This window comes from Felis catus, chromosome A1 (genome assembly GCF_018350175.1).
Source record: "Felis catus isolate Fca126 chromosome A1, F.catus_Fca126_mat1.0, whole genome shotgun sequence".
Classification (NCBI taxonomy): Eukaryota; Metazoa; Chordata; class Mammalia; order Carnivora; family Felidae; genus Felis; species Felis catus.
The window spans coordinates 209,561,083-209,588,684 of NC_058368.1; the positions used below are offsets into that span (position 1 = coordinate 209,561,083).

The 27,602-nt window shown below is 33.8% G+C and overlaps 1 protein-coding gene across 5 annotated transcripts in view; it reads right to left on the bottom strand.

The window, feature by feature from the left end:
- NIPBL (NIPBL cohesin loading factor) overlaps positions 1-27,602 on the bottom strand; it is a 200,364-nt gene that overhangs the window by 101,413 nt on the left and 71,349 nt on the right. For all 5 annotated transcript variants that reach the window (XM_023239001.2, XM_045038081.1, XM_045038085.1 and 2 more), the window contains 5 exons: positions 13,703-13,845; positions 11,237-11,402; positions 7,665-7,792; positions 4,724-4,823; positions 3,734-3,885 (listed from right to left, as the gene is read on the bottom strand). In XM_023239001.2, the coding sequence (XP_023094769.1) occupies positions 3,734-3,885; positions 4,724-4,823; positions 7,665-7,792; positions 11,237-11,402; positions 13,703-13,766 (610 nt within the window). In that variant the 5' untranslated portion in view covers positions 13,767-13,845. The remainder of the gene's footprint in view (positions 1-3,733; positions 3,886-4,723; positions 4,824-7,664; positions 7,793-11,236; positions 11,403-13,702; positions 13,846-27,602) is intronic.

A 27,602-nucleotide genomic window follows, 5' to 3' on the forward strand; every position in this document is an offset into this window, starting at 1 on the left:
GAAGACAGTCTTCTGCATTTTGTTTTAAAATTCCAGTTTTGTTTTTTTCACGCTTAGGTCTTTAATGCATCTTTACGTGTAGCTGAGACAGGAATCCAATTTTACCTTTATCCACATGGATGACTAATTGTCTCAACACAATTTATTAAAGAAACCAGTGTTTCCCAATTAAGATATAATACCATATGTATCAAGTTTTCATTTGTTCCTGGGTATGTTCCTAGGCTCTTTATCAAATTCCATTTCCCCATGTTCTACTCCTCCACGTACCAATAATATACAATAAATATACAATAATATACAATAAATCTGGGTAACTGCCAGACTGAGCTTCTACATCTCATTCCATTTCAAATTATGTTGCTATTCTTGGACTTTTATTCTTCCATATGAATTTTTAGAAGAAGTTTAAGTTGCACAAAATCCTGCTTTAGATTTTTATTGGTATTGTACTGAGTTTACAGATTTGGGAAAATTTCAATCTTTACCCTACTGAGTCTTTCCATCCATGAAGATGGCATAACTTCATATTCTTAGGTTTTCTTTTAGCTCTTTCAAAAGTTTTATAATTTTCTTCACAAAGGTCTTATACATTGTTAAATTCATTCTTAGATATCTTATGCTTTTTCCTTTAAGTTGTTGATAATATTAAAGAAAGATTATACTTATAATTGCTTATTTTAGATGTATAAAAATGCAATTAAATTTTATTATAATGATCTTGTATCTAGTAACTGTGGAATATTTTTTAAGTTCTATTATCTTATCTGCAGCTTCTCTTAGATTTTCTATGAAGACAATCACTTGAAAACTAACACTTTCATTTCTTCCTTACCAATAATTAGACATATAACTATACATACAAAATATATACATATATATATATATATATATATATATGCATATATTTGCTTATCTTCCTGTATTAAAACACCCACTACCACACTAAGTAAAAGGGATGATTATAGGCACTCATGTCCTATTCCTGACTTCAAGGAGAATGTTTCTCATTTTTCACCCCTAGGTGGAAAGATCAGGATAAGGTTGTACTGGTCTATTCCTATTCAGTGAAAAGCTTTTAAATCATGAACAAAAGCTAAAAATTTTTAATGTTCTTTAGGTACCTATTATGAGGCACACAGCATCCCCAACCTCTTAAATTTGTGTTAACTGTCTAATAATTATCCATGTATTCCCGATAATATATCCAATTTTATCATATAGGCTACCAACACTGCTTATTTGGTTTGGTAATATTTATTTAAAAATTTTAGGTGATAATTGGTCTATAATTTTCCTTTTTCACAGTTTCTTCACTACACCTGATTCTGGTATTCAGATTATCTAACTCTATAGAATGAAGTAGGAGAGTGTTGACATTTTTCTTCTGTCTGGAATGTTTGAAGATTAGAACACCTCCTTTGAATGCTTGGTAGAACTTGTAGATAAAACTGTCTGATTATGTTTTATCTCCTCTGCTTCTCTTAAGGGAGAGAGAATTTGAACTACTAAAGGATGTATGTGCGCTTAAAATTATGATAGATACTGTCAAAATGTTCTCTAAAAAGACTGTCCAATTTATATCCCAATGAAGAATGTAGGAAGTTCAAATTTCCCGGCACGTTTGTTGATACTAGGTATAACTAAAAAATGTTTACTAATCTGGTTAATATATTTCATCGTAATTTTGATTCATATCTCTTTAATGTCAGCCAGGTTGACCATATTTTAATATAGGCATAAATCTTTCTGGTGTCCAATTTGTTTTCTTTTTCAGTATGTCTGTTTCTTCTTAATTCTATTTTTGTCTTCTTCGTATCAATCTGTATAAAATCTTGGTATATATATTTTTTTTAATTTAAAAAAAAAAATTTTTTTTTCCAACATTTATTTTTGGGACAGAGAGACACAGAGCATGAACAGGGGAGGGGCAAAGAGAGGGAGACACAGAATCGGAAACAGGCTCCAGGCTCTGAGCCATCAGCCCAGAGCCCGACGCGGGGCTCGAACTCACGGACCGCGAGATCGTGACCTGGCTGAAGTCGGACGCTTAACCGACTGCGCCACCCAGGCGCCCCAAATCTTGGTATATTAAAACTTAATACTTTGTGTTCGTAATAAATTTTGAAAATATAATTTCCCCATATTTACTTGTCCTTATTTATATTCAAATATTTATATTAAAATTATAATACAAAATATATACTATACAAAAAATTATATTAATCTGTTTCTTCATTTCTGTCCTTAATTTTTTAAGAAGTGAATTACTAATTCACTGTCCTTAATTTTTTTAGAAGTGAATAATTATATTTGGTGTTTATATAAATATCTTTCCTAGCAACTGTATTTAATGGCAAAGAATTATTCCTGTTGATGAAGGGGTTCATTGTGCTCATCCTTCAGCTTCTCTGTATGGCTAAAATTTTTATAACATAAGGTTGAAAAAAAATGTTTCAAATGTTACCTTCCACATATTCTAAATTCCCATATATATTTGCCTAATTTCTGGATTCTGTGTTGTCCCATCTACCTATCCGTTTGTTTCTTACCACTCTACATGTTCTAATTAACCTTAATATCTAGGTAGGGCTAATCCTGGAGTAACATTTCTAGTTGCTCAAATATCTGAGAATTTCCAAGAAATGACTCATTACCGAATAGGAAGATGCCCAAATCATATTTCTCTTTTGATTTTGTGATTTCAACTTTTCTTCTGAAAAAGCTGGATTTATCTTGTTTAAAAAACAACAGTAAACAGAGTAAAAATTTACATTCTTTCCTACACATACAAATGTGTATATGGATATTTCCATAAGAAACCAATGCATCCTTTTAACATTTCCCTTTCATTAGTTAAAATGTTCTTCATATCTTTGTGTGCCAGAGTATACTAATATTTTACAATTATCAAGAACCTATATAATACATACATACTTACATTCAGCACTCACACTAAAGTCTGTAATTTTGGAGTTGTCTATTCCAAATGTGTGATCCACCTCCTGGTTTTCCCTTGAATTAGTGTATGAAATAATCTCAACCTAGTACTTCATTATCTAGCTTTGAGAAATCAGAAGTTGGTGGTTTTGATTGATGACTACATTAACAGTTTGTAAGTTGAAAAGTTTATAAAAGACATTTGATTCCATGTATGATAGAAAAGAAGAATACACACAGGAACTAATAATTGACTGCAAATGTTAAAAATTTGCTATTATTTATAGGGGACAAAACCAGGTATTTGTTAACAGTCTCTTCTACACTTTTTATAATTTCTCAAAAAAAGTATAAATTTATACTATTAATAAAAAACTATTTAGAAGCCAGGACATACATCTCAAAGCAATATAACCTTACAAAGACATTATCAGCTAATTTCAACTGAGAACTAGTAACATAATCCCAGAACTTTCTCTACCAGCACTGTATTTACTTTATAGTAAAATTTTCACACTATACATACTTCACCAATTAAAACAAAATTCTCTTTGGCTTAGTGCTATGTAAGAACACGGCCCAATTAAAAAAAAATATTTCTAATTTCATAACTAGATACACTCAGTTGTATAATAATCTAATCCAAAGAGTCATGTGACAGGGATCCTTTTATCTCCCAAATGATGAATTTCAGGGTCCTGTTTTAGTTTGTATTTCAAAAACTATAAAAAGAAAAAAATTAATTTGCTTAAATTACAGGCATTCCCTGTAGATAAATAACCAACTTTCTTACCTTGCTGCATCTGTGGATGTGTTGTATAACTTGAAGGATGGGAATATGGCATGTATCCTGCAGGGCTTTGTGGGGCATATGGACTAGGCACTGGGCTATTTTGTTGTGGCATAAATCTGTTCCCAGAGCTTGTCTGTGGTGGCACAAACCGGCTGAAACCCAAAATCCAAACAAACAATATCAGGAAATGAAATAAATATGCTATTCCTTAAAATTTCATGGTCATAAAATTCTCACAACTCTGATTTGTATAAAACAATACCTATGCAAACAGAAAATTTTGAAAAGTAGATAATATAAAAATTATCCCCAATTGATAATCTAACAGTTAAACTAAACAGGTAATTAATTTATTTCACTTGCATAAAAGTATCCCTCTATTTAAGATAAAGTCATGCTCCCTAAATTCTACTCTACAAATTTTCTTATCTCAAGCACATTTTATTTATTTATTTATTTATTTATTTATTTATTTATTTATTTATTTATTTATGAGAGAGAGAGAGAGAGAGAGAGAGAGAGAGAGAGAGAGAGGGAGGGAGGGAGGGAGAGGGAGGGAGGGAGGGAAGGAGGGAGGGAGGGAGGACGTGAGCAAGGGAGAGGGGCAGAGTGATAGAATCTTAAGCAGGTTCCACCCTCAGCACCGAGCCCAATGCAGATCCACTACCCGAGGATCATGACCTGGGCTGAAATCAAGATCAGATGCTTAACTAAGGCACCCAGGTGCCTCTCAAACACATTATTTTAACACGTTCTTTTGTCTGTATGAAATTAAATTACCAAGATGGTAGCTACTTCAATTAGTGTATTAGAGCATTTCTGCATATAACATTTTAAGACAAATGTTGGTGTGAGTTACTATTTAAGGCTAAGCATTTCAACTTTTTAACTACATATAATTCACCTTTACCTAACTGTATGTATACAGCATAAATTCACAAGCATGCTCATCACAGAAAATAGTACTTAATAAAATGATGCATATATTACCTGGAGGGGCTATGTGAGATAGTGGTTTGTTGATAATTGGAAGATGCAGGACTACTGTGCATGGAATTCTGAGAAAGTTTATACTGAGGCATCATCATTCCTACACAACACATAAGAATGGAAAATGTGTTTTTTCTTTTAATGGTAAAGTATCTTTAAATGATTTAAAGCAATTGCTCTATCACAAACATTCAAAAGTTCTTTCTGTTCTTTCCTTTTTTTGACTCACAGGTTCACTTTGAAGAGCAAAACACAGAAACTAAATTTCAAGCACAACCAATTTTACTAAAACATCCTTTTACCATATAACTAATGCAAGACCAGAGATAGAGATTTTTTTTTTAAATTCTACTTGCTTACTTAACGTCCTATCATTTAGCCTTAAAATTGAAAGAACCTTTAGAAGTCACCTTTTCTAACCCCTGACCAAATACTACACAATTACTTCTACAATAGGTCCTTTGGTGGTTTTTCCATTATATGGGACATACTTTATTACATACATCCCCAGTCTTCAGGAGCTTCATTTCATTCTATTTGTTTCACTGAGATTCAGACCTCAGTTTTAAAAAGTACTACTTTATTGAGGGGCCCAAAGTTTGAGTTGCTGCCATTTCCATCAGAATGTTTTGATGCAAAACAGAACGCTCCTATTCTTTCTTCTCCGATAATTCTTTGCCACAGTAAGGATTAAATGAATATTTGACTAAAGAATGAAAATGTGAGGAGGACAGCTTTCAGATTCTCATATTTCTTTTCAAGCTAGACATTGTTCCTTCAATTATTACACAAGGGGCATTTTTTTTACATAGGAGATGCAAAAAAATCCAGTTATTTAGGCATTGTAAAATCAAAGATAAAAATCTATGATTACACCTGAACTTTCTTATGATATGTATAGCCAATCTTTTTGGAAGCTTTACACATCATATCACATTCCCAAATTCCAGTTCCTGCTATTGATATGAAAAGTCCCTTTTACCAGAAACATTCAAACAGAAGCTACATGTTCATTTGCCTGGAATACTTCAGAAGGGATTCTAGCTCTAGGACGGTAGTTGAATAAAATGAGGGCTCAAAATCGCCTGGAAAACTACCACTAATAGTGTGTTTTCTTTTATATATAGTCTAAATTAACTTCTGAGCTTTCTCTTCCAACTCAAATTCAGTAGTAAGTCATATGTTCCATAGCTTAATAATTTAAGTACTATAATTACTGTTGATGATTTTTTTTTTTTTTTTGAGCGGGAGAGCAATCCTCTATGAGATGATAGTTAAAAAATGTTTCCCCTGAATTAACAGGCTGGAACAAGCTGGGATTACTAGTTTGAAAGCAATGGTTTTATTAAAAAAGAAGAAAAAAAAAAAAAAAAGGAGAGGGTGGCAAATAAAATTCCTAATAGTCCTTCCTGATTATCTCAAAGCTCCAAACAACTATGAATAAAGTGATTTGCATATTATTAAATTTTCTCCATATGTGTGACTCAAATTTACATTTAGCAATCAAGAATCACTTTTCTAAATTATAAAGCCAAATATCACCAGGGAAACGCTTAGAAAAAAAAATCACAACACACAACGTGTCAATTCACTTTTTAATGCTAGTTTGTTTTCACAAAGTATGATATGGAGAAATTAACGTTTTGGGCTAAAATATAAGTGTATGTAGTATAAAATACAAAATGTGTGATTTAAACGTGAATACTCTAAAAAGTTTATTAGAGTAATTTACTACCCAAATTAAATATTTAAAAATATGTTACAAAATGTAGTATAAATAGCTTTGGAAGACTTCCTTTATTCAATTTTATATCCACTCACATTATCTTATACTTAATGCTCCTTTCCTGTAAGTTTTTCTTCTAATCAATGATCTCTCCATATTTTCTTTCATTCAACATTCTTCCAGAGCATTTGTAATTCTAGATTTACTTTCACCATTCCTATCTGTCTCCTCCTACTGCAATCTAGCTTCTTGGTTCTAGTGAAGATACAGTGTCGCCCTGCAGACTTGCCTTCAATTTGCTGAAGGGGAGTTTGGGCAGAGGCATCTCCATGGGCTCACTTTGGGGAATGGATAGCAACTATGCAATTGCTTAAAAACACAATTCACACACAAATACATAAAATTAACAAATACTATTTAAAAAACAAGACAAAACTAGGAAAGGGAATGGAGGGCTTCATGGAGGTACTGTCAATAAATCTGCCAATATTCTTGAATACAATTCATCAGGTAATTAAGTTGGACCTTCCTGAGCTGTCTAAACTATTCCTTTCTAAATATTTTAATCTTGAGAGCCAAATAAATACTTGGGCTTGCCAGATTCAGTACAATGCTCCTGGGTACACCTTGATTACATAAAAATTGTATCTATATTGAATATCATATCTTTATGCTTTTTATAATATTTATTATAAATAAATTTTTCCTTAATAATAATACTTATAAACCTACTTTTCTGTTGCTAAGGCAGCAAAAGAGTGAAACCAATTGCTACAGAACTATGAATATAATCACTATCAGTACTAACACTAAAACCTGTTATAATTATTTATGTAAGTACTGCATGTTGAAAAGCTCTGCAAGTATTTTTATAATTTGATTAATGAAAAGACTCCTTTTATATCAATTCCATGATTTTCTGATATAAGAAAAGACTTTTAAAGCTCTCTGAGTAAATGAATGTATTCTGAAATATATAACAAAATACACTTCAGCTCTGTCTAATTTCCAAGGAATTTAGTTACATATTAAACTTCAAGAATATTAACATTCATTTGGTCTCCTTCTTATTCTTGGCTTGATTCAAAGTATCAACATAGCATTCATAGATGATAGGCTACCTTATTAAAGGAGACACTTGAATTTACAAATGAAACAATCTCTGATAGAAGACCCACAAAAAAATATAATATGAAATTCAATTAAAAACCTTACCACTCTGTACATATCTGTTCTGCATACTTTTCTCCCTGAAAACATTAGGACTCCTTGCCAGGACAGCCTGCAACAAGACTGGTATGTCGCCTTCTGGATCATCACTGCCAAGGTTATCTTTCAACTCTCTGGGATTAAAAAAACAAATATCAAAAATGAAAATAGTGATTAAGAATTCCCTATTCTACATTAGTTAGATAGCAATTTACTAGTGAAATTCATAAAGGACTGAGGTAGAAAATCAAGAACTTATGGCATATAAAAAAAATGCACAAAAGATGTTCAACAATTTCATGGATTTTTGAAGACACTATTCCTGGAAGAAACAGAATTATCAAAAATGACAGGGAGAAGTTCTTCTAAAGACAACTTTTTTTCCCATTTTAAACAGGAAAAAAAAAAAAAGGCCAAAACATTTTATGGAACTATTAGTTTACTTAAGAATGTTCACATAAGGGGCGCCTGGGTGGCTCAGTCAGTTGAGCATCTGACTTTGGCTCAGGTCATGATCTCCCGGTTCTTGATTTTGAGCCCCGCGTCGGGCTCTGTGCTGAAAGTTTGGACCATGGGGTCTGTTTCAGATTCTACATCTCCTTCTTTCTCTGGCCACCTCCTCATTTGTGCTCTGTCTCTCTCTCCCTCAAAAATAAATAAACGTTATGGGAATGCAAGCTGGTGCAGCCACTCTGGAAAAGAGTATGGAGGTTCTTCAAAAAACTAAAAATAGGGGGCGCCTGGGTGGCGCAGTCGGTTAAGCGTCCGACTTCAGCCAGGTCACGATCTCGCGGTCCGTGAGTTCGAGCCCCGCGTCGGGCTCTGGGCTGATGGCTCAGAGCCTGGAGCCTGTTTCCGATTCTGTGTCTCCCTCTCTCTCTGCCCCTCCCCCGTTCATGCTCTGTCTCTCTCTGTCCCAAAAATAAATAAACGTTGAAAAAAAAATTTAAAAAAAAAAAAAAAAAAAAAAAAAAAAAAAAAAAAAAACTAAAAATAGAACTACCCTATGACCCAGCAATTGCACTACTAGGCATTTATCCACAGGATAGAGGTGTGCTGTTTCGAAGGGACACATGCACCCCCATGTTTATAGCAGCACTATCGACAATAGCCAAAGTATGGAAAGAGCCCAAATGGCCCTCAATGGATGAATGGATAAAGAAGATGTGGGTGTGGGTGTGTGTGTGTGTCTGCAATCAAAAAGAATGAAATCTGCCATTTGCAACTACATGGATGGAACTGGAGGGTATTATGCTAAGTGAAATTAGAGAAAGACAAAAATTATATGACTTCACTCATATGAGGACTTTAAGAGATGAACAAAACAGATGAACATAAGGAAGGGAAACAAAATAATATAAAAACAGGGATGGGGACAAAACAGAAGAGACTCATAAACATGGAGAACAAACTGAGGGTTATGGGAGGGATTGTGGGAGGGGGATGGGCTAAATGGGTAAGGAGCACTAAGGAATCTACTCCTGAAATCACTGTTGCACTATATGCCAACTAATTTGGATGTAAATTTAAAAAAATAAAAAATAAAACAAGTTAAAAAAAATAAAATAAATAAACGTTAAAAAAAACTTAAAAAAAAAAAAAAGAATGTTCACATTAGTGAACTCTTGAGTGGCTCAGTCGGTTAAGCATTTTGTTCTTGGTTTCAGCTCCAATGACTTGGAATGCTCTTCTCTCTCTGCCCTTAATCTGCACACATGCTCCTGCTCTAGCTCTCTCTCTTAAAATAAATAAGGAAACTGAAAAAAATGTTCACATTAGTTTCAAAGTAGAAAACAGAGACTACTCTATTCAAAATAATGGAAGGTTACAGAGATGATAATTATGCACAGAAGTTGGTAGTTGGGCTTGGAATATATTTTCTCTCTTACATTTGAATATGAGTGAGTCTGCCTTTTTGAGAATGTCCTCTGAATGAAATACTGCTGCCACATTGGTTAAGACAAGACCCAGAGATTATGTAATTTTTCCATCTAATATTCTTTTCTCAAAGTCATCACTGAGCAAAAAAACACCAAGCAAGTGGTTATGGATAGTTGCAATTTTCAATAAACATGAAAGGAAGTACCAAATTAAATTTACAACTATGGAACAGAAATGATAAATATAGGCAGTGTTTTTAATTTTATATTCTACATGTCTCTGTTCTGCTCATCATTAAATCTAATAAGAAAGATTTATAAACATGGTGTCCAATGATAAATTTCAATGAATTTCTGGAGGTAATCTTAAGGCAGCTCTCCATAAAATAAATCATAACTGTATATGTGCTATTTACCTTATCTTTTTAAATATTTGGTGATAACTGTTGATTAAGTATGTATAGATATAACAAGTGACAAAATATTTAGTCACTGTTGAATTTCTGGAGTGACAAAATATTAGTATTAGACTTCCTTCTGATTTTACCAACTATTTCTCAGTTTCCCCATCAGAAAATTCACATGTATATTACCTTAACATTCATCAGCTTTAAAAATGGCTTCAAAGTATGTACTGTATTTAATGACAGAGACCACTCCATTGTATAGTGCTTTATCCTCATTCCTATAAATAATGAATCTTTAAATTAAAAAGCAAAAATTAAAGATGGAAAGGATACATGAGTACTGCTGTATAGTGAGATGTGAAGGAATAAGAGAAATGTAACTTTTTAAAAAAGATTTTATTTAAAAAAAAATGTTTGTTTCTGAGAGAGAAAGCAGGGGAGGGGCAGAAAGCGGGGGAAAGAGGATCTGAAGCGGGGTCTGTGCTGACAGCAGAGAGCCCCAGGCAGGGCTCAAACTTACAAACCACGAGATTAGGACCTGAGCTGAAGTTGGACACTTAACCAACTGAACCACCCAGGTGCCCCTTACAGATTTTATTTAAGTAATTTCCATACCCAATGTGGGGCTCAAATTTATAATCCCAAGATCAAGAGTCACATGCTCTACAGACTGAGCCAGGCTGATGCCCCAAGAGATTTAACTTTTTATAAATTTTTGTATTAAGATGTTATAATTATAAGTATGTACAAGTTTTATAGTAAAAAATTTTAAAGTATACTCATATGCAAAGATTTTATAAACAAGCTATATAATATAAGTTTATATTATTTAAAAAAGTGTATTGTGTGAAAACATACACTTATGATGGTATGATAAATTCTGGGAAAAATTACTCTCAGTTTTGTAGTAGCTATGCATGGAGTCAGTCCTTGAGTTTTAGTTAACTTCCCAGGGAAAGCATGTGAGCCTATTCCAAATAAAGCTACCAGTATAGTCCCTAGTGCTTGGGAATTCTAACCACTTTAGCAATATCAAGGGGGAGATAGCTTCTTGAGCAACTTTAGACCTCCCGGCAGAGACCCATCTTGATGAACCAAGATTATTCCAAAAGAGTTGAAAAGACCTTCACAGAACTACAGGGTCTATTTAAATCTTATCATAAGGCTACCCTGGATATTCATGTATTTTAAAATTAAACTATGTATATAAATTTTCTGAAATAAAGAGTAAAACCAGGAATACTGACTCTCTTAGTAAGACCAAAACTTTTCACTTTTAAATTATACTTACATGTGATCTGTAGATACCTGGTTGAGGCTATGGACAAGCTGTGAAACCAAATTATCATCCCTACAGGCCAAAAGGCAGTTCACCTCTTCTGCTATTCGTGCATTAAAGAGAAGGCTCTTTGTAGTTGTAGCAGGTAAGGGGGATGGAAGAGGCAGCTGGTTCAGGACTATTTGGAATAAAATCAGATTATTAGAAACTGAGTGTAAGAAGTCTCTTTACAGTATCTGCTTACAAATATTCTGGGATTAAAAACAAGTTGTAAGTATCAATGTGACAAATTATTAAAAGGCATTCTGCCTCTCCCCCCAAAAACCCCAATCAAGTCTACAAAACCCCAAAACATCACTTGGGCAATAACAGATTTTATTACTAAGAATAAAACTCAACTCCTTTATACGCATGATTTTTCAGATCTTAAAATTTTTATTCACTTAATAAATGAATAAAGTAGCCAAAACAAGTAGCGTTAAAAAGTAACTTCTAAGAATTGAGAATACATTAATTAATCGCATTTATTTTTGCTTCTAAGATTTATCAGAATCACTAGTAATCTCACATAAATAAACCAAGTAATAATACCCAACTCTTCAAGTAACAGGTTTTTAAAACGCTTGAGTATACATAAAAAATAAATAGCTCACTTTGGCAAAAGAACATTCATAGAATAAGGATTCTGGAAGAAGCCAAATATCTAAGGAATTATGCTATCAATTATAAATTTCTAAATAAATAGTTCTCTCTTCATTCTAGTGTAACAGCAAAAAAAGGATATGTTTTTACAGTAGTTTAAATTCAGTTATTTACAGTTTCTTCACATAATGGAAATTTTTTTATTTGTTTAAAGTAAAAGTTAAGAAAGTTAACTAAAGTATCTTTGTTTTGGGCTTATTTTCTAATCACTTATACAATGTAATTATCAGGCTCACAGCCCCAATGGCTAAAAACAGGTTTTGTTTTTTTTATTAGTAAAATCACAGGAAACAAATTATTACTTAATAAATAGGATTTACTGGGCAAGCTTTTAAAATATAAGGTACATTTGAGAGAATAGGGAGGACAAACAAAAATAAATCCCTGGTGGTATATCTGACTTGGCACTCCTATGTATTATATTGTTTATGTCTTACAACAAAGTGAAAACACAACCTAAAGAGTTTGACAAGTTTTCTCACCTGAGTTATCCTAACCCCACCAGCTACTTTCTTATCTCAGACTTCAGAAACTAGCCATGTTACTTTCCTAACCTCAAAGCTATCAGCCTTTAACTATTTTTCTCCCAATAAAACCAGTGGAAATCAACAACAGAAAAACAGTATTAAAGGACTGCTGAACACAGATAAAAATGCTTAAGAAACTCTTCAATACTGAGAACAAACTGAGGGTTGGTGAAGGGGAGGTAGGTGGGGGATTGGTTAAATGGGTGATGGGCATTAAGGAGCGCACTTTTCAGGATAAGCACTGGGTGTTGTACATAAGATATGAATCAATGGGTTCTACTCCTGAAGGCAAGACCACACTGTATGTTAACTAACTTTAATTTAAATAAACAATGACAACACTGGTGGGGAAATAAGTGTGGAAACCTTGACAGTTATTAAAACTACCCCTCAACTAGAAATGAGCTGGGGCCAACCACAAAAACCAAACACTTCTTGAAGTTATTTTCTCATAGCTCCTTTATTTTAAAGCCCCAAAGCCTGCATAATGCAACGTCCTCACCTTCTACCCTTCTCTCTCCTACCTCTTTTTCCCTTTATTTATTCAAGTAGGATGACACGTGGACTGACATTGTAGGTAGCTTTTTGCACCATTACCCAGGGACTAAGAATTAGAGTTAGAGCTAGCTACCACAAGAATGAGTCCCTAAAAACTGTGTTACACTAAGTAAATCTCAAAAGAATGATGAAATTCTTTGAACTTAAATGTTCAGAATAAAATGGGCTGCTAATATCTATGACAAACTCCAAAAGATTACTGAAAATGACATCCAAAATGAACATCACTAAGAAATTAGATTAAGTCAGGCTATCAATCTTTCTTCTCTGAAGGGCAGTTTCCATTACCATTTCTAGAAATGCTTTTTTTAAAGTCTATATTTGTTCCTATATGCAAATCCATGCTTCTTCAGTTTTGATTTTTTTTTAATGCTTTGTCTCATCTTCTTTGGTCCTTACTTTTGTATTGATTCCTTTATCGTGTTAAGACATTTAAATAAAGGCCACCATTTCTTAATTGGTCATTAGGATGAAACAGAAATTAAGGTCTTATCTACTAGCTGACCACTCTAATTTTGTTACTTTCACATGCATGCCAATAAACCAAAGGAAATAATGATATTTGTCATTAAAATTTTTAAATCTCAAATAATTTATTTATGACAACTGCAAATAACTTTTTCTACAGTCTCTTAAAAAATCATTGTTAACACAGAAGAGAACACAGATTAGATAAATTGACCAAACTTACGGTCTGTGAGACTAGCAATCCCCGCGAGAGTAGTGATGGGGACATGGGGCATATCCCCATTCATCCTGAAGTTCTGGAATGGTGTTGCCTATAAAAGTACTTAGTTCAGGTGCCAGCTGTCATTACTTCCCATTTCCCAAACACTGCAACAGAAAACAGACAATTATTTGTAAAAATATGTCAAATATAATACTATTAGGGAAATGCCTATAAAAAATAAGATTTTCTGCTTTCCTTGTTTGTCAACCTATACAACAATAATACCTATCATTCATTTATACTTACCATACATCAGGCACTGCAAAGTGCTTTGCATATATTAACTAATTTAGTTCTCACAACAACAATGTAAGGTAGGTACTATTATTTTCTATACTTTACTGATGAGGAAATTTATTTACAGGGAGTTTAAAGTAACTTGTGGAGGAAAGATTAGAACCCAAGCAATCTGGCTCAAGAGTCTGTGTAACCAGTAGACTGTATTACTAACGTGGGATACTCAATTTTGACAAGTACTGTAATTCTTTTCTATATCATAAGCACATTAAAATCTAGCTGGTAACTTGCCCTTCTAATTAAGTTTCTCACTACTCTTCTACATAAACCATCCTCTTCAAACAAGCTGATCAGATTATCTTGAATTCACCTTGTGTTTTTGCATTTTTATTTATTTCCTTCTATATCTCTCTACCTAGGTAGCCCATCTGTGCTTTAATCCAAAACCTGTAATTCCTCAAGATCTAGGACAAGTTCCCACTACCTCATGAAACCTCAGACAAATTCAGCTAAAAGCTTTACCTTAATCTGACTTTCACTTATAACACTTATAGCCTAACATACTTTTGTAAATAATTATACATTCCTTTGTAACATTTTTTGGAAACTTGCCTTGTTTCATCCTTATAGAATTACTTTATGTTAATGTACTTACCTTGCTTTCCCAATTATCACTACATGCTTCTTAATACCAACCAATCACTAATTAACGCACAACCCATAAAGGACAGAGAAATACGTTAACATTTTAACATTCCTCTACAATGACTTTGTTGACTCAGTTTTTATGATGCAATTCTGTGTCTGTGTGTACAGACATTCGGTTAAATTCCTGATATGTTTCCTAATTCTGTTCAGTGTCCCCCAATTTTTCTCATTTTATCTTGTGGCTCTTGGAATCTTTATCTTTAATAGCGTACTTGTGTAAGAACCTTTTTCTGCAGTACATAATACATTTTAATAATATGCACATTAGTCAAAGATATGCCTTTATTAAATAACTTCATAAACTCTTCAGTAAATAGAAGTCTACTCCATATCAACTAAGACACAGTGCTAAAATAGAAACTTGAATTGTAATTTTCACTTTAAATGTCTTTTTTTTTGAAACATTGTATTTGCTTGTCAGTCACTGTTAAGAGAACCTCTAAGTTTTTTGAGTTGTAAACTTCAAAACAGTGAAATGATATAACACTAATAACTCCTCTCTCTCTCTCTCTCTCTCTCTCTCATGTATCTTAATGTATCTTTCCAAGTGTTTTTTTAAAAGTAGAAGTATACAGGCAGTTAAAATTACAAATTTTCTCTTTCCACAAACACAATTATAGATATATGTTGCCAGAAATTCATAAAACATATATGTATGGTTTAACAGAGTTATAAAGCAAGCATCCAAAGAACCACCATCTAGAAAGTTAGCACCCTAGTTCCTACCACAGGTAACAACTACCTTGTCTTTCGGGTGATTTTGTTCCCCTTTATAAGTAACAACTGTCTTGTCTTTTTGGTAATTATTTTTCCCCCCTTACAGTTATGTCCTTTATATGTACATTCTTTTCTAGTAGCCAGCCAAGGAAAAAACACTTCCCTTTGCTGAATGACTGACATAAAATTTGCTAGTAGAATCCACTGAAAGGATATAGCACAAGAAATAGTATAGGAAAGACTACTGGCTATCTTACATTTGTTCTCTTGCTACAATATGGACTTTACTCTTTGAAGTTACTAATTTGATTCTTTAACAACACTAAAGAAATTTAAGGAAATACTGCAAATTTAGCATCAAGTTACTACGAAGTTGTATCAAGTAGTAAAAAAAGAAAACAAAAATTGAAACCTGACAGAAGTCACCAAAACATGAAACATGACAGATTTTTTTTTTCTAAGTTTGGGCTAATAAAAAAGTTAGTTTATGCTTAATAATTAATGGGAAAAAATAATTGCATGCAAATTATGTATAAAACAGCACAAAAATATCTTGTTATTCTTATACAACTCATCGTTGTAAATGTAAATTGCCATACTCCAACAGATTAAGTAACAAGTGTCCATATTATTTAGTTCAGAGGACAGGAACCAATAAAGAATAAGCTAGAGAGTTATATCGTGGGCTAACCAACTTTATTCTGTTTGCCTAAATCCCATGTAACATGTAAAAGTAGACCCAATTCCAGCTGGAGTTTTTTAGTCTAAAAATGATTTAACTAGTTGTCACATATGAATTAGGAGATTAATAAACCTAACCACAAGATTGTGCTTTTCTTCTTAGTGACATAATAAGGCATGTTAATACTCTGATGTCAACTGAAAACTGGGAGTAAGTGGGGAAAGAAAAGAGAGCAACAATGCTTGTTTGGTTTAAAGTGCTTTAGTGTACAGACTGAGTACGTGACTACTGACAAATATTATTTATACCTCACTGCTGAACTATGCTGGTTTCATTGGAAGCCAAGCTTTTGAAGAACAGCAAAGACTTTGTTAGAAATGGACTTAAATTTTAGCTAAAGTCACAGATGTTGATGAATATGAGTAATTTGCGGAAATAATGCTGCCTATGCTGGAAAGTGACCAGAGTCCATCAAGAAAGAGCATTCCTAAAATTCTAAAAATCAATATGCAGAACTCTAACTAATTAACATGGCATTTCTGGCTCTGGATTGGGCAATGTTTGGTCTACCTGGCTCTGTGAAAGTATACTATCTTTCAGGAAACTGCTGAAACTGAAGCTGAAAGTCATTATCTCTGGGGAACAATGTGTTTGGAATGAAATGGTAACCAAATGGGAAAGATTATAATGAGTGTTTAAAACTGTCACTGAAGGCAGTATTTTACTCAATTAAAATCTGTGAATGGTGACCAATTAGTAGATTATAAAATAGAATTAGTGGGTTGAGAGGGATGGAAGGAATAGAAACACAAGTTTACATTGCATACTGCTTTGTGACTCCAGGTAAAACGTCTGTGGGTCACTAAAGCAAAGCAGTTTCAAAAGTGCTGACTAAAAGAAATGGAAGAGTGGACAAAGAAGCCCACCTCCTAAGTGGTGATGAGAATGCAAAAAATAATGCAACTTGACGTACTACCTGGCATATAATAAGTGACCCAAAAAGTTAGCAGTGTTAGTGCTAACTGGAAAAAAAAATTTTGGGGGGGGAGAACAGAGGAGAAACACAGATGAATTAGGGAAAAGGGGTCTTTTCAATAATATACATAATCTTTACTTCCAAAAGATATATAGTAAGTTATTATTTGAAATTCCAGTATATATTTCACCATAGTATCACATATATGTTTACTAGTCCTAGGCAGGCCCACCTATAATTACTTAAATGGTAAGGCAGCCAAAACAAATACTGGCAAAGAAAAGTAGGGGAAAAACTTAACTGTTGTAATACTAAGAACTAAATCTCACACACACACACACACACACACACACACACACACACAGAATGCATTTATGGCTTATTTTAGAACGGCCTGGTTTAATTACAATAATTCTTAATTACTGGAAGATACTACAGCAAATTCTCATTTCAATCCATTATAATGAATCTGACGTGAAAATCTTGACAAGATTTTAGTGTATATGCTGCCGAAGCAAGCACTCTTGACAAGATTTAAAACTTGTTTTTTTAATGTTTATTTATTTTTGAGAAAGAGAGAGAGACAGAGCACGAAGCAAGGGAGGGACAGGGAGAGGAAGACACAGAATCTGAAGCAGGTTCCAGGCTCTGAGCTGTCAGCACAGAGCCTGACACAGGGCTCGAACCCATGAACCATGAGATCATGACCTAAGCTGAAGTCAGAAGCCACCCAGACACCGCGACGAGATTTTTAAAAAATGTTTATTTATTTTGAGAGAGTGTAAGCTGGAGAGGGACAGAGAAAGATAGGGAGAGGAGAATCTCAAGCAAGCTCCGTGCTTATCACAGAGCCGGACACAGGGCTTCATCTCACAACCATGAGATCACGACTTGAGCCAAAATCAAGGGTCAGACACTTAACCAACTGAGCTACCCAGGTGTCCCTTGACAAGATTTTTTAAAGGCTCTGGTTCTTTGTTCACTTAATTTAATTTCACTTTAAAATTTATGGTTTCTTCACACAAACAAAAGAAATGCAAATAAAACATTATTGGTAGAAGTTATAATAACTCAAATTGGGATGTATTTGGAATAAAAGTTCCTCTCATAAACTGATGGTAGATGAATTTTCCTGGGCAGCCAGTGTGTACGCTATAGCCAAGAAATGTGTACAATCTTGTCTCAATAACTTCAATTTTTTAGTAGTAAAAAACTGTTAGAAATGACATTTACTGAGCACCTAGTACCCAATAAAAAATACTTTAAGTGTACTCTTTTTTTTTTTTTTAAGTTTATTTATTTTGAGAGAGAGAGAGAGAGAGGAGAGCCTCACTCCCACCCAGAGCCTGATGCAGGGCTCCATCTCACAAACCACAAGATCATGACCTGAGCTGAAATCAAAAGTGAGACGCGTAACTGACTGTGCCACCCAGGCATCTGTTACAGGTACTCTTATTTAATCCTTATATGACACTGAAGTACTCATATTACAGTTTTATTTAATGAGGAAAGTGATATACACAGAGGATACATAATTTGCCTAAGGTCATACAGGAGAAATCAAACTCAGGCTGTCTGGTACATGGACATTTTACATAACAACTAAAATGTACAGCAATATTATTAGTTTAACATGACTGATATACAATTGACATTACATCCACAAAAGATTACAACAATTAAAAATCATGTTGTACAGTCAATACAGATGTGAGGAAAGAAACAGTCACAGTATCTAGCCCAGGAATAAAGAGAACACCTGCCTGGGTCTGAATCCAAGCTCTCCCTACCTTTTGATAGTATTTATTAGTCCTTCATTATGATGCACCCAAAAATGTTTATTTTGTAACACGGTGTCAAACACCATGCTAGGCAAACAAAGTTCAGTGGTTAACAAGATGGAAACAGTCTCTACCCCTCAAAATTTGAGTTTGGCCACAGGCATGCTGTAAAGGGGAAATCATCTAGGGAGAGGACACAGAAAGAATCACTGAATTAAAATCTGAACCAATTTTACTTTGAGTACTCCATATTTTAATCCTTCCACAATCTGCATCAAATTTATTTAAAAACAAAGGCAAAGTTCTTAAAATTCATGAAAAGATATTCAAGATATATTGCTAACTGAAAATAATGCCAATGTGTACGCAGTTCAAGTCTATTTTTATTTAAAACACATTTTTATACAAATGACAGTCTAGGCATGAAAAACATTCTTTAAGAATATATTTTAATTTAAACCATTAACAATGGTTAGGGGGTCGGATGTATGTATTCTGGGATTTGGGGGGAATTCCCATTTTTGTAGTATTTATATCTATATTACTTGAGCACTTCTTAAAACTACTAGAACATTACTTTTTGATTTAGAAAAACAATGATATAAACATGTACAAAAATGGAAAATACTAAAATGAATCTTTTAAAAAAATGTTTATTTATTTATTTGAGGAGGGGGGCAGAGAGCAGGAGAGAGAATCCTAAGTCGGCCCCGTGTGTTGTCAGCACAGAGACCAGTGTGGGGCTCGAACCCACAAACCATGAGATCATGACCTGAGCCGAAATCAAGAGTTGGACACTTAACCAGCTGAGCCACCCAGGTGCTCCAAAATGAATTTTCTAATAGTTGCTGCTATATGTATACATAAATACATATTTAAATAATTTAAATATTTAAATAATTACCTATGAAACCTATGTTATGAATCTATGGTATGAAAGTGCTGTGGTAGGTGCTAAGACTAACAGAATATGCAGGATGCATTCACAGACACTTTCGCCAGAGCACAAGGCTAGAAAGGTGAATTGGACCCTGCAAAGGAGTTTGTATGAAGTGGTGACCTTTTTTATTTTTCATATCCTTGTTGTAAGCGAAAAAGTTTTCAGTAAGATTAATGTAAACAATAAGGAAGATGGAGTGGCAGAAAGAGAATGGAGGCAGAAAGTTGTTGAATACTGCAATGACATGTAACATGACATGTTCTGATTTCGAATGTACTCAGAGATTCAAGTGCCAACGTAACATCCAGTTGGAGATAATCTAAAGTTGGAAATTCCAGAACTGACAAAAGCAGTTGGAATTACAGCTATAGATATGAAAATGATCCAGAGGGTTGGTAACAGTTAAATTATAATAATAGGAAATAGGCAAGACAAGGTAACATTGTGGGGGAAGGTTTTTTTTTTTTTTTTTTTTTTTGCTGTTTGTTTTTTTAACACTTCTTATGTGTGAGACGTTAACATATACCTTTCCTTAACTGTTACCAAAGTCAGAGGGTTGTGAAGATTATTTCACAGTTGCAAAACCGAAGGCTCAGAGCCTAAATGCTTTACATAGCACACAGCAAAGCTGGGATTTGAACTCAGATGTTTCTAACCAAATCTTATATTCTAATGTATATCCGAAGGACATAAAACCAGGAAACATCTACATTGCCATGGCAGAAAGGGAAACCAATAAACGGTAAGGAAATTGAAGCTAAATGTGTGTTCAAGGTCTCATAGTTAGTAACTAACCGAATCAAGTATAGAATACATTGGATTTATAGCTCAGTATTCTTTATACTTATGTTGTCATCTTGCATAATTATAACATTATTTTGAATGAATTAAGATTTCCTACATGTGGAATATTTAGCTAATTAATACCGTTCTTCTTTGGTAATAATATATTATTTTTGGGTGGGGAGACAAAGGGGGCTTAAAACTAGTATATTTTTATTATCTCAGTTTATATTACATTTAATAGTATAAGTTGCCTCAAATTCTTTTGGGAAACAAATGGAATAAAAATCCTAAACAAACAGGTAAGGAAGTGAATAAATACACGTACGTTGCACTACTTACTAATTTAAGCAGGTAACAGTGGCCCCCTTAAGAGTGGTGCCCCTCAAAGAGAATCCTTCCACTTTAGTCAAGCTCCCTTCAGATCCCTTCAAACTGCCTAAAATGTATCCAAGAACAAGAGTTTCACATTCTATTTAAGATACTTCCAAAAGATGTTCCTTAAATCCTAGCTCAAAAACAGTTCCCAATCAGCCACACTGTGAAAATTTTCACTTCATTAAAACATTTGTTTTTCTATAGTTCTAAGTTCTTTCTATTAAATAACAGAAATGCAAAATAAAAGCAAAAAAAAAAAAAAAAAAAGGCAAAGCTCTAATGCTCTCCTTGTACATATGCTTTGCTTCTGGAAGCCTGAGCTCTCTGCAGCCACCATGCTGGAAACCAATAAATGTGTGTTATTCTTGTGTGTGTTCCAATAGTGCAGCCATATCATAATATATATAATATACAATAGAAGAATAGTTACATTATTGAGTACGATTATAAAGAGAAAAGTCACAAATCAGGTTGAAATGTATAGTGTCTCATTTTATTTTATTTTTTAAAATCTTTTGGGGGGGGTATTTATTTTTGAAGGAGAGAGAGAGACAGAGCATGAGTAGGGGAGGAACAGAGAGAGAGGGAGACACAGAATCCGAAGCAGGCTCCAGGCTCTGAGCTGTCAGCACAGAGCGACGTGGGGCTCGAACTCACAAACTGTGAGATCATGACCTGAGCCAAAGCCGGACGCTCAACCGACTGAGCCACCCAGGTGCCCCTGATGTCTCATTTTAAAGAGTATGTATACATTCATTCAGAAGTAAAACGATTAGTAAAACTATATATTTCGATAATCAGTTTTCTTCATTGTTCGTATCAATTTGTTTCACGTGCATTTTTATATAAACCAACTTTAACAAAAGCTTGTATTACTTTAAAAGGTCTCAGCTGATTATTAAACTGACTTACAGAGGCCTGGTGAGTACTTATACAATGTCTAATCTTCTTTAATTTTTTAAAAATATTTGTTTTTGAGAGAGAGAGACAGAGTGTGAGTGGGGGAAGGGAGGAGAGAGGAGAGAGGAAGACACAGAATCCGACGCAGGCCCCAGGCTCTGAGCTGACAGCACAGAGTCTGACATGGAGCTTGAACGCACCAACCACAAGATCATGACATGAGCTAAAGTCGGACACTTAACTGACTGAACCACCTAGGTGCCCCTACAATGTCTAATCTTAACAAATATGCAAAAATACAAGCTGCATTAGGAAAAAACTTTCCTGAGTCCTGGAATTAATATTTAATTTTTCTTTCTTCTTCTTTCTTTCTTTTTTTTTTTTAATAGGCCATGGAGGAAATTTCCAAGTGCTACTATAAATTATTTGGGTTACTAGTCCCATTCCCACACCAAAAATTTCATTTCTCACTTCCTGTCCACTGCAGAAGAAACAGCCTATCTTAAGCCCCTCATTGAGGTTGAAAATGTACCTTACACCATGAGACTACTTAGTATACTATACAAAGGTATTAGAAATTAAAAAAAAAAAAATCACACTGGAGATTTTTTCTTTCTAAATGAGGTTTAGGTCTTAAAGAACTATAACATTCAGATGTAGGTCTCAACTTCTGACCATAGATATCTGACAATACATGATTAATTAAATATGAAATATAAAAGAAAGTGCTTTTATGTGAAATTACTGAAGGATCCACAAGAGGGCATACTTTCAACTACCATAAAAATGTAAAATTCCCTGTTTCTTTCTGTTTTTTTTTTTTTTTAAGAAATATAGATTACTTATTTAATTTTAATTCCAGTATGGTTAACATACAGTGTTATATTAGTTTACAATATAATTATTCCATAATTCTATACATTACTCAGTACTCATCAAGAGTATTCACCTATCCCCTACCCACCTTCCTTTGGTAACCATCAGTTTGTTCTCCACAGTTGAGTCTGCTTCTTGTTTTCTTTGTTCATTTGTTTTGTTTCTTAAATTCCATATGAGTGAAATCATATGGTATTTGTCTTTTTCTGACTTACTTCGATTAGCATTATACTCTCTAGATCCATTCATGTTGTTGCAAATGGCAAGATTTCATTCTTTTTTTTTAAGATTTCATTTTTCTTATGGTTAATATTTCATTGTGTGTGTATGTACACACACACACCTACACACACACACACCACTTCTTCTTTATCCATTTATCTGTCAATGGGCACTTGGGCTGCTTCCATAATTTGGCTACTATAAATAATGCTGCAATAAACATAAGGGTGTATATCTTTTTGCATTAGTGTTTTCATATTTTTTGGATCAATACCCAGTAGTGGAATTACTGGGTCACATACTAATTTTATTTTTATAAAATTCACATTTTTTTTTTTTTTACTAAGTCCACCAAAGGTTAGCCAGGTTCTTCTGAATTGATTATTTGGTACCATTAGAAAGCAAAAGATTCTGAAGTTTGCAATTTTTTTTGTTTAAACATACACACTTTTTTTTTTGATGACTATAAAATATAAGAAAGGCCTAGATACATCAAGACTTTTACATTAACATTAAATTATAAAAGTATGTAATAGTTGTATTAGTCATTTTGTTTCTGTTAGCTATTTGAATTTGGCTGCCCTAAAAATCTTTTCAAGAAATTTTGGCTACCTTAATTTTTGATCCTCATTAAGTGATACAGTCCCTTGGAACAATGAATTCTTCAAGACAACTTAGAACAAATGGATTATGTTTTATACTTTAGGAAATTTTTCCAATTCAATAGATCATTTACTTAGAATATCTAAGACTAATTAAGAAAGAGCAGAGGAAGATATGCAAAAAAAAATCATAATCACTTACACATAATCTGCATTACTGATCCCTTTTCTGCCCTAACCCATTCAAAGATATCATTCCAGCAACTCTCTTGTCTTCATCATCAATTTTCTCTCTTATTGGATCATTCCAATCAGCATGTAAACATCTATATACTGGTAAGTTCCCCTACTCCCATAAAAACAAAACAAAACCCCTTATCTGGAACTCCTAGGAACCTTATCTTGACCCTTCTAACAACTGCTTAATTTTTCTGCTCACACAAAATTCCTTTGGTTGTCTACATTCATCTCTAATTTTCCTGCATTCTCTTGAAATGACACTATATGTGTTTTTATTCTCATCATTCCACCAGGTGTCTTGCCATGATTAGTAACAGTATCTATACTGCTAAATAAATACAATGGACAGCCTCAGGTCTCATGTGATTTGACCTAGCATTCAACACAGTTTGAACAATTCTTTTGTTTTTCCAACATATACTCCTGGTTTTTCTTCATACTGCATTGGCCACCCATGAATCCTGTTTTGGTTTCTTCTCATCTTCCTGTCCTCCCATATTTTAATCTCATTCAATCTCATGACTTTAAAATAGCACCTGTAGGGGCACTTGTGTGGCTCAGTCGTTTGGGCACCTGACTTCGGCTCAGATCATGATCTTGTGGTTCATAGGTTTGAGCCCCACATCAGGTGCTATACTGACAGCCCGGAGTCTGCCACCTGCTTCGGATTCCATTCTGGTCTCTGTCTCTCTGTCTCTGTCTCTGTCTCTCTCTCTCTCTCTCTCCCCCTCCCCTGCTTGCACTCTGCTCTCTGCTGTCAGTGCAGAGCCCACTTTGGATCTACCGTCCCCCTCCCTCTCTCAAAAATAAATTTAAAAAGAAAATAGCACCTGTATGCTGATGACTCCCAAATTTGTATCGCCTACTTTGACTTCTCCCCTGTATACTAGACTCATATACCCAATTGCCTAGTCAACACCTCTGCTCTGATACCCAGTAAGTACAGGTCTAGAACAGAGCTTAGCAATCTTGATTCTGACTTTTAAGAGTCTGAATTATATCCTTTAGATAATTCCTTTATTAGGTATGTGTTTGCAAATATGTTATCCCAGTTGTTTGCTGGTCTTTTCATCCTGTTAATATTATCTTTTGAAACTTTGATGATGTCCAATATATCAATTTGCTCTTTCATGGGGGTGATCATGGGTAGATGGTAGTGGCATTCGACTACAAAGGTGCATGTAGAAATTTTCTGGTGTGATGGAAATGTTCTGTCTACATCATGAAGGGATACTGTTTACATGAATATCTCCATTTGTCGAAATTATAAAGTTAAGATTTCGGTTTTTTGGTATATATAAATATTACCAAATTCCAAAAAACTGTAAAGGTAATAACGATAAATGAGCAGTGGTTGAAGAATGGGCAGAAGTACAGATGAAATTAAAATTTCAACAACATGTTGATTAAGCTGGGTGAGGGGTACTGGGCATTCATTATACTCTTTTGTTTACCTAGCATATATTTAAAGTTTTCCATAATTAACAGCTTTTTTTTTTTAAGGGAACTTTTTTTGTTAGGTGAAAAATATAGTCTCATAGGAGGTCAGCATTAATTAAAGCCTCCTTTTTTTCCGGATCTATTGCTGCTAAGCAATGTGCTATAGGCTAAATGTTTGCGTCCTCTGCCCCCAAATTCTTATGTTGAAACTTACTTCCCATTGGAAGGTATCTGGAGGTGGGGCCTCTGAGAGGTGATTAGGTCATGAGGGTGGAGTCCTCATGAATGGGATTAATGCCTTCATAAAAGAGACTCCAAAGGGCTCCCTTGCCCATTCTGCCATATACAGACACAGCAAGAAGACAGCCAGTTTATGAACCATGAAGTGAGTTCTCACAGACACCAATCTGCCAGCACCTAGATCCTGGAATTCCCAGCTTCCAACACAGTGAAAAATAAATTTCTGTTGTTTATAAGCCACCAGTCTATGGTATTCTGTTGTTACTGCTCGAATGGCCAAAGACATGGTATGTCCTTCAGGATCTATTTCTACAATTGATTTTAAAAACCCATTAAAGAATTCAAGAGACCCAAACATAGCCATTAAATAATATAACTAATGAATGCAGAAAAACATATTGGGATAGCTTTTCAGGAAAGATAAACTTTTTAAAAGTCAATTTAAATCATTAACAGCTTCTTACTGAGGAGTTTTCTTTCAAAATTATTTTAAATAGTTCGCTTTACAGGGAAAGGAGTTCTAAATAGAGAAGTGATTTCTCATTCATGTTATCTATAGTAACCTTTTGATGATTTCCACCAGATCCCTCTACTATTTTATAGGATATAAATATATAAATTGAGGATGTATATTTTTCTAAATTTATAAGCTCATGTTCAATGAACTAATCATAAAATACAGATTTCACACCATTAAATGCCATATTCTTCTTGTATATAAAATGAAAACAAAATAGCTCTTTAAATTCTGTCACTATCAATCCTTCACTAGGAGAAATGAATTTTTAAATTTTATATGAGATTTCTAATTTATTTAATAATCACAGTTACACAAAAGTAAACTTTCGGGGCGCCTGGGTGAGGCAGTCGGTTAAGCATCCGACTTCAGCCAGGTCACGATCTCGCGGTCCGTGAGTTCGAGCCCCGCGTCAGGCTCTGGGCTGATGGCTCAGAGCCTGGAGCCTGTTTCCGATTCCGTGTCTCCCTCTCTCTCTGCCCCTCCCCCGTTCATGCTCGGTCTCTCTTTGTCCCAAAAATAAACGTTGCAAAAAAAAAAAAAAAAAGTAAACTTTCTATGAAACTCAGAATATTAAAAGAAAACATAACAGCAACTATATACTCAGATAGGTTAATAGAAATGCAGAACCAAATGACTTTGAGTGTTATGTATAATCTCCAAGATAATGATTTCAAACAGTAACAGCATTTGAACTCTTTAATTAAATCTTAAACTCTCAAAACAATATTTTCACTGTTTTTCTTTCTTTGGTTTCTTGGTTTAGAAAATCTTGGGGTATTAACTAGATAGTGATTTCCTATGACTAGAATATATGATAGCAGATGGATATTTTAAAGTACCTAAAAGATCTTGTGTTCATGTTCTCTGTCTCTAAAAAATACAAAAATTAAAAAAAAAAAGTACCTAAAAGAAATCATTGAGAAATCTCATCTCATGTTACAGAGGACTTTCACTGCTATTTAAGAAATCTAAGTAAAACTGAGGTGTATACAAAAGAAGGACATAAAAAGGTTTCTCAAATAATGTTTTAACACACTTAACTATTAAACATAAACTCAAAAGCAAACTAAAAATGGAAATAAAACACTTTCAATTTTGATCAGAACACTGAACTGCCAGGACTTGAGGAAGTAGTTTAACTTCTCCTTACCAGTGCTTGATAATATTAAGTATGCTTATCACTGGGTGATGAAATTTCTAAGTGACTAATTTCCTTTTTCTTGTTTATCTGACTTCCTAATTTTTAAAGAAGTAAAACTTTATGTATATATAATAATCATGCACTTAGCACCTAATACCTGAACAGGACCTGACAGATAGTGGGTATTGTGTATATAATGGTAAAAAACCAGACGTGGTTAACAGTCCAGTAGGAGTGATATTATAAATAATCGCCATGTAACATATAATTACATACTGTGATAAATCCCGTAACAACAATAGCAATAATAAATAATAGTTAGCACTTAATATCTGCCTGGAATTGTTCTAAAGAATTTACATAATTTCACATTAATTTATATTGAGTTCATTTAATTCATATTTACATATTATAGTTCATTTAATGCTTATCCTATTGAATACACACTACTATTACTTTCACTTTAAGATAATAAAAA